The following is a 17,155-nucleotide window of genomic DNA, read 5'->3' on the forward strand; positions in this document are numbered from 1 at the left end:
GGGGTTTTTAACAAATGTAAGGGGTTGATTTTTGGAGAATTTTTTTCCTGCAAATTTAAGAATATTGGCAATGGGGAGTGCGGCCCATTGCGAAGTGAGAGTTGCGAGCCACAAGTCTCATGCCCAGGCGGGCGCCCCTAGACGCAGTCGTTATACCGTGGACCGCAGTCCACAATGCATTGTGAACCATGGTCACAAAACGACGTCGTTTCAATAAGTGAGAGAAACGGCTCCTGTAAATTTCCGTAACTGATACTATAGTTCATCTCAAATGATATTACAGTTGTGTTAAACTGATACTTCTGTTGTGTTGAGGCCGTTTCATCCGTTTGGAACTGCAGTTGTGTTGAACTGATACTACAGTTGTGTTGAAAAGGAAGTGCAGTTGCGTGGAACGAAAGTCGTTTCATCCGTCTGTTTTCATTAATCAAAACGACGTCATTTTATCACTTGGACCACAATGCTTCGTGGACCGCAGTCCACAGTAAAATTTGCGCCCTAGACGCGTGCAGTGCACGGGCCAGCCTGAGCGTGTAAATCCAATTTTTTAATTTTCTTCTCAGTTTTTTATTTTGGTTTTTTTTTCTATTCTTTTTTTCTTCCATCCGCATTTTCTTTTTCCATCACACCTGCAAGATCTGTCTCAATCAATCTCACGCTCATTTCATCTCTGCTCTCTCCCTCTCAATTAACTCTGATCTGATCTGAGTTGCAATTCAGAAACAATATTTTCTGTGCTCTTCTTCATAAATTATTCAACAACTCAAATCTCTCTCATCTCTCTCAACTTTCATTTCATCACTGCAGCTCGCTAAGTAACTCTCATCTCATCTGAGTTTCAATTCAGAATCACCGGACCTGATCAGATTAGTTGAAGTTGGCATATACTTAATTTTCGCTGCTCTGCTCTAAGCTACTCCATAAACTCAACAACTACCTCACACCAATTCACAAACTCCATCCCCATCGTCATCAACCTAAGGTATGCAGCTGTTTTATACTCTCTCAAACATCACTCAATTCCTTTTTCTGCTTTGATATATATAGGGTTTAGCACTATGTTTTGCCCTCTCAATTCCTTTACCTTTTGCTGCTACATTTATTCACTAAATAAATTCATAGTTGTGTTTGGTAAATAGTTGTTAGGGTGTGTTTGGTTGGTGGGTTTAGGCATAAGGAATGGGTATGAAAGTGATTGCTTGTGTTTAGTTGATAGGTTTTTGTGAATGCTACTATGGGTTTGGAATACCCCATTAATGAGAAAACTCATACCCTTATTTAATAAGGGTTTCATCTCCCTTCCTCATTTCTTCCCCAACTATTAATAATCATTCTCATTCCACCCAACTACCAAACATGCTAAATACTTTCACCAAAACTCATTACCATTACCAAGTATTTGATACCCATTCCGATTCCGATTCCCATGTGCGAACCAAACGCACCCTTAATGTTACTTGTACCTGATTGGGTTAGTGACTTTGACTAGTTGATAGCATTAGCTGATTGTACAGAGATGTTTGGTAAATTAGATGCTAGCTAATAGCTGATAGCTGATTATATGCAAAATGACTTTTTCAAAAAGTTGATTGATTTTTTAATTTTAGCATTTTAGAACAATAAGTTGTAACAAAAAACTAATTAATCAAATACTTATATTGAATGTTTAACCAAAACTACTAATAGTGGTCAAATAAGTCAAAATTAACTGATAAGTTAAGTATGTTATCGGCCATTATATATATATATATGGTCATAATCATGTGTGGCCACCCTTAACGTGCTGTCAATGTGGCCGCATCACTATGTATACAAATATACACTACTCTATGTTAAAACATGCACCACACAAATATGCATCATTAGGTACGCATCACCAAAAAACACACCACTAGGTATATACATCACACAGTGTTAGCAAATGCACCATTAGGGGCAGGGGAGTTATATGGTGCATTATTTTGGGTGTGTGGTGTGTTTTTTGGTGTTTTTGTGTATTTTCATTGTGGTGCGTTTTTTAACATTGAGTGGTGTGAACCGCACGGGATGGCACGGCCACATTTGAACAGATTTATATATATATATATATATATATGGGAGGTGATGTTCACCACTCTCCTATAAGAACATGAGGACCAATCTAATGCATTAAAAAAAAAAAAAAGATTTGTAGATGAGATTAATTTGATGGAATTAAAAACATGCTTAATATGCACACTGCATAACGCTCCATATTCACACATGTGTTTTAAATTTCCTCAATTAATCACTTCTATAGATCTGCTTTTTTGAATGCACAAGATTGGTTCACATGTTCTTACGGGGGAGGGGGGGGGGGGTATGTATGTGTGTGTGAAAATATTCACGAAGACTTGGGCTCGGTTTGGAAGATCGTTGAGATTATATATATTGGTAGAGCGGTAAAAATAATTTTATTTTCATTTGTAATATAATAGATTTAAAATAATTTCATACAAACAATTAATATATAGCAGATTCTATATGCAATATATATATATATATATATATATATATATATAAATGCCTTTAAAATTTAAATATAATAGTCCCTCAGCGTACAAACAAATTAAAAACTTGTAATGGCTCCATTTTTTGTTGAATCATATCAAGTTTAGAAACTGGAAGATGCAATGGTTTTGCTGAGGGTAATATAATAATTAATTCATCATCAGCTAGCAGATTTGATTTTTAACCCATCTTGCGTTGCATGCACCAGAACACCCACTACACCAAATATGGGATTTAGCTAGCCACAATTGTGTTTCCCCTTGACTAAATAGTGTGTTGGATTTAATTAGTGACGTTTTTAAAAAATGGTCCCTAATATTTTCTTTAAATTTTAGTGTTGGTTATTAAGTGTGGCTAGTAAAAGAATACTTGTTATAAGCATTCCATTCCATTTAATTTCTTGGTCAGTAATTGAGACTAATAAGTCTGATTTGAGTTACGTTCCAGAAACAGTACACTTTAGAGAGAGAAGCTAAGTTCAATGGATTTTTATGGTGTAACCACTCTAATCCAAATAGTAGAGGCTGCAGAGCAAGACCTTATGGAGCCCAAACTACTTTCAATTTTGAATGCTGGAGGAATAATGATGGTGCCACTGCGTGAAACGATTGAGTTGCTGTCTTACAATCTCCATTTTCTGCAAGCCTTTTTGGTGGAATGTAAGACGAAAATGAATGACGGGGACAACAGGGCTCGGAGACTGTATACAGATGTCCAAGATCAAGTTGCTAAAATATATAAGAAGTACCAAATGAAAACTAAACCAAGACTATTATATTCCGGAGATTACTGGGGAGGGAATGCTGCAGTTAAGCCTCGTGAAGATATTCATCATCTCTTGAAAGATATAGTAAGAGATACTGAGGAAGTTAAAGACCGGATCTTGGTGGAACAAAGAAGAGCTGTTTTAGAGGCTGAGGAACAGAACATCATGACTTTGGATACCTACCAAAATGCTTTAAAGACTGCAAATGAAGTGATAGTAGGACTCGACAGTGATATAGAAGAGATAGTTAACCTGCTCTCTTATTCATACTTCATGGAATCAGTTTTCACCATTTTGAGGAAAAGTAACATTGACAAATTACAAAGATATGCTGAAAACCTAGTGCTGAAACTACAAGTTATCCCACTCGTCGGGGAAGGAGGCATTGGAAAAACTACATTAGCCAAAAGAGTCTATGGGCATCCAATTACTATTGCTAGCTTTCACATTCGAGCATGGGTAGTTGTGTCTAAAGTTTATAATCTCAAAGAGATGCTCATTGGTCTATTAAGTTGTATTTCACCAATCACTAGTGAAATCTACAACATAGATGAGGCTCAGATAGCAGAGAAATTAAGCACAAGTTTGATGGGCCAGAAGTATTTAATTATCTTGGATGATATATGGACAATTGCTGCATGGGATGCCATTCAAGGATATCTTCCAGAGAATTTTAATGGAAGCCGAATCTTAGTAACTACTCGGTTCAAAGAGGTATCTGAATACTTAAGTACAAATCCCTACCAGGTGAAGTATCAAAGTTTTCCGGATCGTTGGGTATTATTTTCGAGGAAAGTGTTTGGGGAAAGCCGATTTGTTCCTAGAAAATATGTGCCAATTGCGGAACGCATTGTTCGTGGTTGTGGTGGATTACCTCTAGTAGTTGTTTTAATTTCCGGACTTTTGGCGACAGCAAAAGGGTCTCAAGAAATATGGATAGATGTTGCGAAAACTTTGGATGGAGTTGGTACATTTGATAAAAATTACAGAAGAATTTCAAAAATGGTTTCATTAAGCTACAAGTACTTACCAAGTCATTTGAAGGCTTGCTTTCATTATTTTGGTGTGTTTCCAGAAGACAGTGACATTCCTGTTAAGAAATTAATCAACTTATGGATTGCAGAGGAATTTATAAAGCCACAAAACAATATGAGTTTGGAAGAAGTGGGAGAGAGTTACTTGCATGATCTCATTAATAGAAGTCTTGTTCAAATTAATGAGCTAAGTATTGACGGCAAAGTTAAATCATGTAATATTCATGATCGAGTGCACGAGGTTTGTGTGGGAGAAGCAATTGATGGGAATACATTGTGCATTATCAATGACAACTATGCTCCAAAGGCTAGTCATTGGTTAAGTTGTCAAACAAGTCATTGGCCAATTACTCAAGCGAGTTATGGGAATTGCAGTCCTAATGAAATCCATTCTGTTCTCTGCTTCGGTAAAGATGTATACCATTCAAAATGCAAGTTGGTATACCCATGTTTGAAATTGCTAAGAGTATTAGATTTATCATTATTTAAATGCTCACAAGGCATGCCTCTTGAAATAACAGACTTGGTTCATTTGAGATACTTGGCTTTAAGTACCAGTGGTTCTCTTTACAAGTTTCGATTTTTCAAGCTTAAGAACTTGGTAACTCTCATAGTTACTTCATGGATGGAAAAATGTCCTTTGCAACTTCCATGTGATATTTTGGATTTGCCACAATTGAGGCATTTGCTTGCTGACAAGAGATGTTCACAGTATCTCCCTTGCTTAGTCAAAAAAGATCTACAAACTCTTTATTGGTTGAAAGTTGCTAGCTCCGACAAAAAACCAAACTTCGGAATGGTTCCAAACCTAACGGAACTTGGGATTTACATTGAAGGCCAATTGGCGCCTAGCCATCTAGGGAGCCTTGTGCATTTACATCTACTTGAGAAGTTGAAGTTTGAAGTAGGAAGGGTTGAACGCTTTTGTCTTCCAACAGGTTTTCCACCTAACCTTAAGAAGTTGACACTTCGTTATACTTATCTTCCATGGAAAGAGATGGACACAATTGCCAAGTTGCCGCACCTTGAGGTGCTTAAACTCAAAGATTTTGCCTTTTGTGGCCCAACGTGGAAACCATTGAAGCAGGGCTTTCAGGAATTAAAGGCACTTCTTATTTCACGTTCAAATCTCGAACATTGGAATGCAAGTTCTAATCATTTCCCAGTTTTGGAGCGCCTTGTCTTAAGATATTGTTGGGAATTGAAGCAAGTTCCAATTAATTTTGCAAAAATTGCAACACTGAATTTAATTGTATTAGAATGTTGCTATTCTTCTCTTGTGACTTCTGCAATGCAGATTTCTTCTGCAAAAAGCAAAACATTAGAGGGAAACGCAGATTGTCCACTTCGTGTTCGTAAAGTTGGAATTAAGGTTTCTCTCTAATTCTTTTTCATTATTTCAAATTTTTAGTTTTCTGCATTCTAATTCCATGTATTAATTAATTATTTGCTTTTTTGTACTCATTTTCAATTACTTTTCAAGGTTGAATTACCTATTATTGAAAGATGTGAAGAAGAAATGTTGAAAGCTGATAAGAGTGTGATGAAATATGTGAAGAAGTTATTCTTGTGAATGCTCTGAAGAAGAAAGTGCAGTGAGTGAGGAAAGGTTATTCTGATGTGTTGCAATTGAATTTGAACTTCACTTTATGTTTCATCTTGTAAGTTCATGCATGGCTAAAGTTTATTGCCGAATAAGTTCTCCAGTCTGTTGCCTTTCATAAGTTGATGCATGGGCTAATGTTGTTGATGTTGATAAATTTTGCCACTTGTCCAGTCCAATCCAGATTGGTGGGATGGTGATCTGTCTCTTAGGTTGGGAGAAACCAAACAGACAATGTTTTTGGTTTCCATTTGATCTGTGTTATGATGTTTTTTCTGCTCCAATGACACCATGGCTAAGTTGTAACAATCCACTGTTCAATTCAGTATTTTTTTTTACAGCATATTGAAATGTTTTAGAGCATAAACTTCCCTCATATATTCAGAATTTTGTTGTCTCAATGACTATTTTGCTGCTCAAAAGGTGGTTGTTACAAGTTACAACAACTAGTTAAAAGTGACATAAAGTATATAAAAGAAAGGTATAAAGAAAGTATATAAAAGAAAGGTATAAAGCCAAGATAGGAAATTAAACAAATTTTGATAGTAAATTGTTTGGCAAGTTGGCATAAATAAATTATATAATGACTACCACTTCTTTTTTCGCAATTGAACACCAGAAGTTTCTTATAATTTGTATTGAAAGCTTGTATGGAATAGTTTTCTTGGGGTAGTTGGTACAGTAGGAGGCGGCGGTATGCAAAAGATACTCATTACTATACATTTATTTACACATGAATTAGTCACACATGAATTAAATTATAGTGATATAGTCATTCCTCCCCAATCCCCTCACACCACCACCCAACCCCCAATTTCTAACAAACTTAATATTTGTCAGATGCATACATCAAAACAAGATAGTTAGAACTGGCACCAACATAACTTTTCTGATGTACTAGTGTGCTGTAAAATTCAAAATTCAAAATTTCAGACGCATCATTAGTACTGTCTTAAGTTTTGAATTTAAAAAAAAAAAAAAAAAAAAAAATCACAACCATAGGTGTTAGAATTTCTTACCCATTCATAATAGTAGTGACAAATCATGCATTTTATTGTAACATTATATTGTGTATAGAACATGCAATAAGGAAAGCTACATATAATAATACTCACAGTATAACATTATGGGGTTGAGACTTGAGATTGGACCTCCCTTTTTAACGGTGCACTGTTCTCATTGAAAGTCAACCTTATATAAAATTCATATATCAGATCTGTCTCAATCAATCTCACGCTCTCTGCTATACTTTTTTCATCTCTGCTCTCTCAGTCTCTGTCTCTCTCAATAACTCTGATCTGATCTGAGTTTCAATTCAGAAACAATATTTTCTCTGCTCTACTTCATAAATTTTTCAACAACTCAGATCTCTCATCTCTCCCAACTTTCATTTCATCTCTGATCTGCTCGCTCAGTAACTCTCGTCTCATCTGAGTTTCAATTCAGAATCACCGGACCTGATCAGATTAGTTGAAGTTGGCATATACTTAATTTTCTCTGCTCTGCTCTAAGCTACTCCATAAATTCAACAACTAACTCCATCTCCACCCTCATTAACCTAAGGTATGCATCTTTTATACTCTCCCCAACATCACTCAATACCTTTTGCTGCTACACATTTATGTTAGTGTTATTACTTGTTAATTGATTGCGTTAGTAAGTTTGACCACTTGATAGCATTAGCTAATTGTAGAGAGATGCTTGGTAAATAGCTGTTAGTGTTACTTGTTAATTGATTGCATTAGTAAGTTTGACTAGTTGATAGCATTAGCTAATTGTAAAGAGATGTTTGGTAAATAGCTGTTAGTTTTAATTGTTAATTGATTGGGTTAGTGAGTTTGACTAGTTGATAGCATTAGTTAATTGTTGAAAGATGTTTGAGAAATTAGCTTTATTTGATAGCTGATTATATGCAAAATGACTTTATCAGAAAGCTTATCAAAAAAGCTGTATTGAGCAGCTTTTTGAATTTTAGCATTTTGAAGCAATAAGCTGTTACAAAAAGTTAATTAATCAAATAATTATATTGAATGTTTAACCAAGTCAAACTACTAATAATGGTCAAATAAACCAAAATTAGCTTATAAGCTAACTATGTTACCAAATAGAGTCATTATATATATTTATCTCATTTTCATTGTGTGATAACTATATAGTGTGGGTGATGTTCACCACTCTTCTATAAGAACATGAGAACCAATCTAGTGCATTAAAAAATGACAGATTTGTAGATGAGATTAATAGGTGGAATTAAAAGCACACGTGTACATATAGAGCGCTATGATGTGTGCATATTAAGCATGTGTTGTGTGCAACATAGGATATGCACACAAAACAAATGCTTAATATGCACACTACATAGCGCTCCATATGCACACGCCTATTTTAAATTTCCTCAATTAATCACTTCCATGGATCTGCCTTTTTTAGTGCACCAGATTGATTCTCATGTAGTCATGTTCGTACAGGGGAGTGGGTATGTATGTATGTATGTGTGTGTGTGAAAATATTCACGAAGACTTGGGCTCTACTTGGCAGATCAGTGAGATTATATATATTGGTAGAGCGGTAAAAATAATTTTATTTTCATTTGTAATATAATAGATTTAAAAAAAAAATTCATACAGACAATTAATATATAGCAGATTCTATATGCAATATATATATGCCTTTAAAATTTAAATATAATAGCCCCTCAGTGAACAAACAATTGAAAAACAAATTTAAAACTTGTAATGGTTCCATTTTTTATTGAATCACATGAAGTTTAGAAACTGGAAGATGCAATGGTTTTGATGAGGGTACTATAATAATTCATTCATCAGCTAGCAGATTAGATTTTAACCCATCTTGCATTGCATGCACCAGGCCATCCACTGCACCAAATATGGCATTTAGTGGCGGTTACAAACCCCCACGATTGTGTTTGCCGGTGGTTATTCAACCGTGACTTAATAGTGTCTCGAATTTAGAGGCGATTTTTTAAAACCGCTGCTAATAATATTTATTTAATATTTACTTTAAACTTTAGTGGTGGTTATTAAGTGTCGCTAGTAAAAGAATACTTTTTAATTTTAGTGCCATTTAATTTCTTGGTCAGTAAAGTACGTAACTGAGACTAATAAGTCTGATATGAGTTCCAGAAACACTTTAGAGAAGTTCAATGGCTTTTGATGCTGTAACCACTCTAATCCAAGTAGTAGAGGCTGCAGAGCAAGACATTATGGAGCCCAAACTACTTTCAATTTTGTGTCCTGGAGGATTAATGATGGTGCCACTGCTTGAAACGATTGAGTTGCTGTCTTACAATCTCCATTTTCTGCAAGCTTTTCTGGTGGAATGTAAGGCGAAAATGAATGACAGGGACAACAGGGCTCGGAGACTGTATACAGATGTCCAAGATGAAGTTGCTAGAATATATTACAAGTACGAAATAAACTCTTCACGGATACTATTATATTCGGGTGAGTACGGGGGAATGAATGCTGCACTTAAGCCTTGTGAAGATATTCATTATCTCTTGAAAATTATAGTAAGAGATATTGAGGAAGTTAAAGACCGGATCCTGGAGGAAAAAAAAAGAGCTGCTTTAAAGGCTGAGGTACAGAACATAACAATTTGGGATACCTACCAAAGTGCTTTAGTGATTGAGAATGAAGTGATTGTAGGATTTGACAGTGATATTGAGAAGATAGTTAACCGGCTCTGTTATTCATACATGATGAGATCAGTTTTCACCATTATGAGCAATAGTAACATTGACAAATTTCAAAGATATGTTAAAAACCTAGTGCTGAAACTACAAGTTATCCCACTCGTCGGGGAAGGAGGCATTGGAAAAACTACATTAGCCAAAAGAGTCTATGGACATCCAATTACTATTGCTAGCTTTCACATTCGAGCATGGGTAGTTGTGTCTAAAGTTCATAACCTCAAAGAGATGCTCATTGGTCTATTACGTTGTATTTCACCAATCACTAGTGAAATCTACAACATAGACGAGGCTCAGATAGCTGAAAAATTAAACACAAGTTTGATGGGCCAGAAGTATTTAATTTTCTTGGATGATATATGGACCACTGCTGCATGGGATGCCATCCAAGGATATTTTCCAGAGAATTTTAATGGAAGCCGAATCTTAGTAACTACTCGGTTCAAAGAGGTGGCTGAATACTTAAGTACGAATCCCTACCAAGTGAAGTATCAAACTTTTTCGGATCGTTGGGAATTATTTTCAAGGAAAGTGTTTGGGCAAAGCCAATATGTTCCCCGTGAATATGAGCCAATTGGAGAACGCATTGTTCTTGGTTGTGGTGGATTACCCCTAGTAGTTGTTTTAATTTCCGGACTTTTGGCGACAGCAAAAGGGTCTATAGAAATATGGAGAGATGTTGCCCGAACTTTGGATGGAGTTGGTAGATATGATAATAACAAAAGAATTTCAAAAATAGTTTCATTAAGCTACAAGTACTTACCTAATCATTTGAAGGCTTGCTTTAAGTATTTTGGTGTGTTTCCAGAAGACAGTGACATTCCTGTTAAGAAATTAATCAACTTATGGGTTGCAGAGGGATTTATAAAGCCACATAACAATATGAGTTTGGAAGAAGTGGGAGAGAGTTACTTGCATGATCTCATTAATAGAAATCTAGTTCAAATTAATGAGCTAAGTATTGATGGCAAAGTTAAATTATGTAACATTCATGATCGAGTGCACGAGGTTTGTGTGAGAGAAGCAATTAATGGGAATACATTGTGCATTATCAATGACAACCATGCTCCAAAGGCTAGTCATTGGTTAAGCTGTCAAACAAGTCATTGGCCAATCACTCGAGCCAGTTATGGGAATTGCAGTCCTGATGAAATCCATTCTGTTCTCTGCTTTGGTAGAGATGTATACCATTCAAAATGCAGGTTGGTATACCCATGTTTGAAATTGCTAAGAGTACTGGATTTATCATTAGTTAAATGGTCACAAGGCATGCCTCGTGAAATAACAGACTTGGTTCATTTGAGATACTTGGCTTTAAGTACCATTGGTTCTCTTTACAAGCTTCGATTTTTCAATCTTAAAAATTTGCGAACTCTCATAGTTACTTCATGGATCGAAAAATATCCTTTGCAACTGCCATGTGATATTTTGGATTTGCCACAGTTGAGGTATTTGCATGTTGACAAGAAATGTTCACAATATCTCCCTTGCTTAGTGAAAAAAGATCTTCAAACTCTTTATTGGTTGAAAGTTGCTAGCGCCGACAAAGAACCAGACTTCAGAATGGTTCCAAACCTAAAGGAACTTGGGATTTACATTGAAGGCCAATTGGCACCTAGCTATCTAGGGAGCCTTGTGTATTTACATATACTTGAGAAGTTGAAGTTTGAAGTAGGAAGAGTCGAGCGCTTTTATCTTCCAATTGGTTTTCCACCAAACCTTAAGAAGTTGACATTTTGCTATACTTATCTTCCATGGAAAGAGATGGACACAATTGGCAAGTTGCCACACCTTCAGGTGCTTAAACTAAAAGATTTCGCCTTTTGTGGCTCAACGTGGGAACCATTGAAGCATGGCTTTCGGGAATTAAAGGCACTTCTCATTTCACGTTCAAATCTCAAACATTGGAATGCAAGTTCTAATGATTTCCCAGTTTTGGAGCGCCTAGTCTTAAGATATTGTTGGGAATTGAAACAAGTTCCACTGAAGTTTGCAAAAATTGGAACACTGAAGTTAATTGTGTTAGAATGTTGTTATTCTTCTCTTGTGACTTCTGCAAACAAGTTACTGTTCGAGGGAATGGATGATTGTCCACTTCGTGTTTGTAAAGTTGGAACTAAGGTTTATCTCTAATTCTTGTTCTTTTTTTCAAAATATTGGTTTTCTGCCTTCTAATTCCATTGCATGCATTAAGTAAATTATTTATTTTTTTACTCAATTTCTATTACTTTTCAAGGTTGAATTGCTTAATGTATTAATTTAATTATTTATTTTTGTACTCAATTTCTATTACTTTTCAAGGTTGAATTGCCAAATAATCAAAGCTCTAAAGAAGAATGTGTGAAAAGCTCTAAGGTTTCTCTCTAATTCATTTTCATTATTTCAAAATATTAGTTTTTTGCCTTCTAATTCCATTTATTAAATGTCATTTTTTACTAGCTCATTTTCTATTACTTTTCAAGGTTGAATTGCCAAATAATGAAAGCTTTGAAGAAGAAAAGGTGGAAAGCTCTAAAGAAGAATGTGTGGAAAGCTCTAAGGTTTCATTATTTCAAAATATTAGTTTTTTGCCTTCTAATTCCATTTATTAAATTTCTTTGTTTTTACTTGCTCATTTTCTATTACTTTTCAAGGTTGAATTGCGAAATAATGAAAGCTTTGAAGAAGAAAGTGTGGAAAGCTCTAAAGAAGAATGTGTCAAAAGCTTTATGGTTTCTCTCTAATTCATTTTCATTATTTCAAAATATTAGTTTTCTGCCTTCTAATTCCATTTATTAAATTTCTTTTTTACTAGCTCATTTTCTATTACTTTTCAAGGTTGAATTGCCAAATTATGAATGCTTTGAAAGAGAAAGTGATGAAAGCTCTGAAGAAGAAAGTGATTACAGCTCCGAAGAAGAATGTGTTGGAAGATCTAAGGTTTCTCTATAATTATTGTTCATTATTTCAAAATATTAATTTTCTGCCTTCTAACTCCATGTATTATTTTTTTTACTCATTTTCAATTAACTTTCAAGGTTGAAAGCTCTGAAGAAGATAGTATGAAAAGCTCTAAAGAAGAAAGTGTGAAAAGTTGTAAGCAACCAAGTATGGAAAGCTCTAAAGAAGAAAGATCGAAAAGCTCTAAAGAAGAAAGTGTGGGAAGGTCTAAAGAACTAAAGTGTTGTTTGGTTGGGGACTTTTGCACCCTACTATGGGTTTTGATACTCATTACCATGTGTGTTGGTCTACTTTTGTTAATTTTGGGCTTAATTTGAAGTTATGAAAGCCAAGGTATGTATATACCTATGAAACACTCAAACTCCAAATGCCAATTAGTTTCTACTTAATTTTATTTAAAGAGTTCATTCCAAGTTTATAAGAAAGGTCATGATCATTTCTTCTGAATAGGTTCTCTGATCTGTTGCTTTCATGAGTTCATTGCTGAGCCAGTCCAATCCAGCAGATTGAAGAAAGATGTTCATCATCTCGCTTTCGGGAGTAAATCTTGAATTTTCATCTCATCTGAGTCATGAAGAAGAAATTAAAGGCCAAAAGCTTCAAGGAAGAAAGTGATGAATGCTTTGAAGAAGCAAGTAATGAAATCTTTGAGAAGAGAAGAATTAAAGAAAGCCAAGGTACCTATGGAATATCTACATCAGATTCCTTAATAGTTAAAATGAATTATATTCCATTTTTATTTAAACTTAATATCCTCTGCCACATTTTTACTTAATATTGTCTGCCACTATTTTTTTGTGAAGATGGTTTTGATGTGTGTGGTGTTTTGATACCTAAACTGGTAAATACTGTAAGATGGTTTTTGCTAACTGTATCTGTAGTCAACAAATATACAAATGATCATTTTCTCGTAAAGCACTTATATCTTCAACCTCGGAGCCATTAGCCATAAGAACTTTAGTTCCTCTCTTCCCAAACCTTTTTTCTGCATTCAACACATTATAAGATTTGACACGTGCATATAATGTTTCATTATTGCAGAAACCAGTCATTTTAACTCATACTTGATTTTTTTTTTTCATTAAATTATATTTATCAGTAATTAAGGATTTAAGGATTTGTTACCTGCAATACTAAAAAGCTCTTGAATTGAATCGGGAAGGTGGACCAGCTTGCCTCTATGTTCTTCTTTTAGTTCATCATGTGGATGATGCCCGTGTACTATAACTCTTGTCGGAAATGTTCCTGATGAGGCAATAGTTTTGTTTCATTCAGGTTATCAAGAAATTAAATAGGACAAGATGGGAGGAATCAAATTGTAACTTCTCAGTAGCTATAGTGTGTAAAAGTTTTCCTCTTAGACCATTTTTGTTTCCTATTTTGAACGATGTAGCTAGTTAGTTTTGTTGAGCATAAATAATATATAAACATAAATGTGCAGTCCAACTATCAGCTTAGACTTTTAGTTGAAATGGAGCATATGCTTCAATTAGCTTACTGTTTTCTTGTTGGTTTTGTCCTTTGCTTTCTGGTCCCTCAGGTTCAGCAATTATCTGCAGGAGAATAGAAATCGCCTTAGGAAACGTGTGCTTCCATGTATTCACTTGATTGCTCTACACATTGTTGTGCAGGCGAACATTCACCTCGTTATTGTTTGTATCTCCCAGAAACTCTGTTACCATAGGTATCTCTTCCCACTCCTCTTTTCGTAGTCCCCTCAAATGCTGAGCACAAGACATTTTGTCGGGATGGTGAGTCGAACATAAGGAATGACTAAATAACAGTCAGCAGATGAAATCTTGTCGGAGTTTAATTACCTGACGAAAATTGGAAAGAATTTTCTTCCCGTCGTCACTAAGAGGCTGCAGCAACTGCTCGAAATGATGATGACTGATGCGGATGACCTGAGAAAGCCTCTTGCTTCGCACTGTGAATGGCTGCGGGATATTAAATATCACTCCCAGTTCCCCAGCCATTTCTGGAGGTCCCAGTTTCGACAGGAACTGTTTACATCAGTTTGTATATGTTAGTGAACAATCCTGTTTGCTTTTGCATATGATTTAACTTTAATTTCTCTGCTTTCAGTTGTTTCAGAATTTGGAATTGTAACTAACCTGTTCTGTTCCGTTTTTGTATGCTAAAACATCCTGCAGTTGTAAAAGGTTGTAAGGATACTATGTTGCAGAAGTAGAAGGGAACGAGGAGAGAAGAAACAATACAAACCACTGCACCAGATACAATGACATAGAAATCCGTTGGTATTTCGTTTTGGATAATGATATCAACTTTGGGTGGAAAGTATTCCGCTTTTAGTTCAGATACCTGTGTAACAACCATAAAAACACCTATGTTGTTACCATAATTTTGCAGATCAAGATTTGGAACAAGGATGAAGTCCATGAATGCTAGTCTGATGAAGATGGTAAAAAAACTAAACATGTTACCAACTGAAGAATGAAGTCCTTAGATACACCCTTGAAGAGGTAAGTGTTTTCAAGAGTTGAACAAAACAGGTGCTGAGCAATGGCAGATCTTATAGCCTTTGGCAGATCTTCCAGCACTTCTTGCTGTAACTCTGCTGTCTTAAATTTCAGTGTCATATGGGCCAGCATTTGTTCTTTCAGCCCTTCTGGGAGTCGATTCTTGCTCGCGTATCGCAGTATATTGTTGATGGCATCTCTCTGCACAAAAAACAACCAACTATTAGAGCAAGATTCCACCATCCTGTCCGCACGGGTAGCTCAGTTGGTTCTTAGGTGGTAGATTGTAGACATAACCAATTATTAGAGCAACACTCCACCATCATATATGTCCTCACGGGTAGCTCAGTTGGTTCTTAGGTGTTAGATTGTAGACAAGGAAGTGGCTCCTTGCGGACACTAAACCTGGGCCCTCCCACATAGGATTGAGCCCTAGCAGTTGCAAGTGGGGCCGTGGGGGAGTTTCACCCTCTTGTAGAGTGGCTCCGTTTGGACACCAGGCATTGGTCCTTCCACCTAATAGATTGCTGAGTCACGATTGTTGAATCACTTTGATTTACACATCCACACTCCTGTGCTGGGGTGTGGGAACCTATGGGGCGAGAGTTTTTGTCTTTTATGGGCAAGGGCAAGACTCCACCCACCATCATGCAGGAATGGGCTAGTAACATGTTTGCAACCGTCATTATTATGTGGACTATGGTATTAAAAATGTACATTCGGTATAAAAATAATGTACTTTTAGTATATTAAAAATGTACATTGTATTCAAGGGATATACATCATTTATGTACTGATATAATGTACATTCAGTATACAAATAATGTATATTTGGTATATTAAAAATGTACTTTTTGTTATGGTCCACACAACACTATATGGATCATGGTCCACACAATAATTTGTCTGTTTGCAACCATAATTTCTGTGAAGGAAAAGGATAAGTACCATGGCAAAAGTTCTCACTGCACTGTGGACAATGAGATTGGTCATATTTCCAATCAAGTAAGCTATGAGGCCAATGTTGAAGAGCATGTAGAAAATGGTGAAGACCTTCTCTACATTATTACGGGCACACAAATCTCCATAGCCAACTGTAGTGAGAGTGACAAGGGACCAATAGACAGAGTAAGTGTAACCAAACCACACACTTCTATCTTTGAAATCTTGAACCTTAAATCCAATCCATGTATTGTATGAATCATGATAGTGTGTTGCTAGCCAGTAGTAGAAGCAGCCGGCAGAGTGCACCGCAAATAAAGTCACCTGAGATTGAGTCCTCACCGTCAATTTAAACTTTTAGTTGAGATGAAACACATTTTTAATGTATTGTGCATACGCATATCAGCTTGAAGGTTCTTGTCCAGAAGTAGCTGAAGCGAGTGTCCTTCTCTAGCCGGGAGAAGAATGCACTGACTCGATGGAGTCGCCATAGTCGAAGCAGGTTGAGAAAGCTGAACACCTGACCACGGTGCACTTTGCCGGTGATTAGGCCGTATATGGTTTGGAAGGGTATAGTTGAAGCTATATCCATCGAGAAACCTAGATGTGTAACATACCTTCAAGCAACATGAAATGTGACCGGCTTTACTTAGACTAATCAGATCGAGTTTTTTATTTGAAATGATCGATGTTTTTGACTCTGATCTTATGAGAATTTGAACAAATTTTTTTGTTATTTTTATCACTGATCGAAAGTGGTTAATAACATCAGCTACCAGATTACCTCAAAGCAATTTTCTTGTGATCATCCACAAGCAAATAGGTGGATTTGTCCAAGTAAGCTACAAAGAAAGTGAAGATAATATCAACACCAAAGAAAGCATCCACCACTAAGTCAACGGGCTGGAATGACCCCATTGCCACCTTTCTAAATGCGAGCTCGAATGGGGATGACCATGCAGAGTATACCACTAAGATCACAAGAAATACTTGCCACACCCTACAATATAATAATACCAAAATCAATGATTATTGAATCCAGGTATAATATGAATAACTACTATTGATATTAAGGCTACTTGGAATACTAATTAAGTGCCATCATACAAAATGATTGAGCTAATATATACCCCGTTAATTAAAAAACAA

General features: G+C 35.9%; 3 protein-coding genes across 9 annotated transcripts in view; 2 read left to right on the top strand and 1 right to left on the bottom strand.

Moving 5' to 3' along the window:
* LOC116005947 (potassium channel KAT3-like) overlaps positions 1-17,155 on the bottom strand; it is a 29,620-nt gene that overhangs the window by 12,082 nt on the left and 383 nt on the right. The window contains exons 2-10 of the mRNA XM_031246181.1: positions 16,791-17,006; positions 16,404-16,623; positions 16,013-16,330; positions 15,029-15,265; positions 14,808-14,906; positions 14,699-14,731; positions 14,402-14,587; positions 14,228-14,308; positions 7,084-7,102 (exon numbers count right to left, since the gene is read on the bottom strand). Of these exons, the coding sequence (XP_031102041.1) occupies positions 7,084-7,102; positions 14,228-14,308; positions 14,402-14,587; positions 14,699-14,731; positions 14,808-14,906; positions 15,029-15,265; positions 16,013-16,330; positions 16,404-16,623; positions 16,791-17,006 (1,409 nt within the window). The remainder of the gene's footprint in view (positions 1-7,083; positions 7,103-14,227; positions 14,309-14,401; positions 14,588-14,698; positions 14,732-14,807; positions 14,907-15,028; positions 15,266-16,012; positions 16,331-16,403; positions 16,624-16,790; positions 17,007-17,155) is intronic.
* Positions 638-6,275, top strand: LOC116006371 (putative late blight resistance protein homolog R1B-14). 2 transcript variants are annotated; one of them, XM_031246716.1, is made up of 3 exons: positions 638-982; positions 2,977-5,701; positions 5,813-6,275. In XM_031246716.1, the coding sequence occupies exons 2-3, from the start codon at positions 3,011-3,013 to the stop codon at positions 5,900-5,902; spliced, it is 2,781 nt and encodes a 926-aa protein (XP_031102576.1). In that variant the 5' UTR covers positions 638-982; positions 2,977-3,010; the 3' UTR covers positions 5,903-6,275. The 2 variants fall into 2 exon arrangements, with proteins under 2 accessions (XP_031102576.1, XP_031102577.1); XM_031246717.1 differs by lacking the exon at positions 638-982 and having other exon boundaries at positions 2,912-5,701.
* On the top strand, positions 7,195-15,929 carry LOC116006370 (putative late blight resistance protein homolog R1C-3). Of its 6 annotated transcripts, none has more exons than XM_031246712.1 (12): positions 7,195-7,495; positions 9,076-11,765; positions 11,946-11,999; positions 12,107-12,184; positions 12,278-12,355; positions 12,462-12,563; positions 12,662-12,917; positions 13,035-13,261; positions 14,125-14,268; positions 14,369-14,609; positions 14,738-15,067; positions 15,179-15,929. In XM_031246712.1, exons 2-7 carry the CDS (start codon positions 9,096-9,098, stop codon positions 12,899-12,901), a joined length of 3,222 nt encoding a protein of 1,073 aa, XP_031102572.1. In that variant the 5' UTR covers positions 7,195-7,495; positions 9,076-9,095; the 3' UTR covers positions 12,902-12,917; positions 13,035-13,261; positions 14,125-14,268; positions 14,369-14,609; positions 14,738-15,067; positions 15,179-15,929. The 6 variants fall into 6 exon arrangements, with proteins under 6 accessions (XP_031102572.1, XP_031102571.1, XP_031102574.1 ...); XM_031246711.1 differs by having other exon boundaries at positions 14,216-14,609; positions 14,738-14,842; positions 14,955-15,067; XM_031246714.1 differs by having other exon boundaries at positions 14,216-14,609; positions 14,738-14,838; positions 14,955-15,067.

This window comes from Ipomoea triloba, chromosome 15 (genome assembly GCF_003576645.1).
Source record: "Ipomoea triloba cultivar NCNSP0323 chromosome 15, ASM357664v1".
Lineage (NCBI taxonomy): Eukaryota > Viridiplantae > Streptophyta > Magnoliopsida > Solanales > Convolvulaceae > Ipomoea > Ipomoea triloba.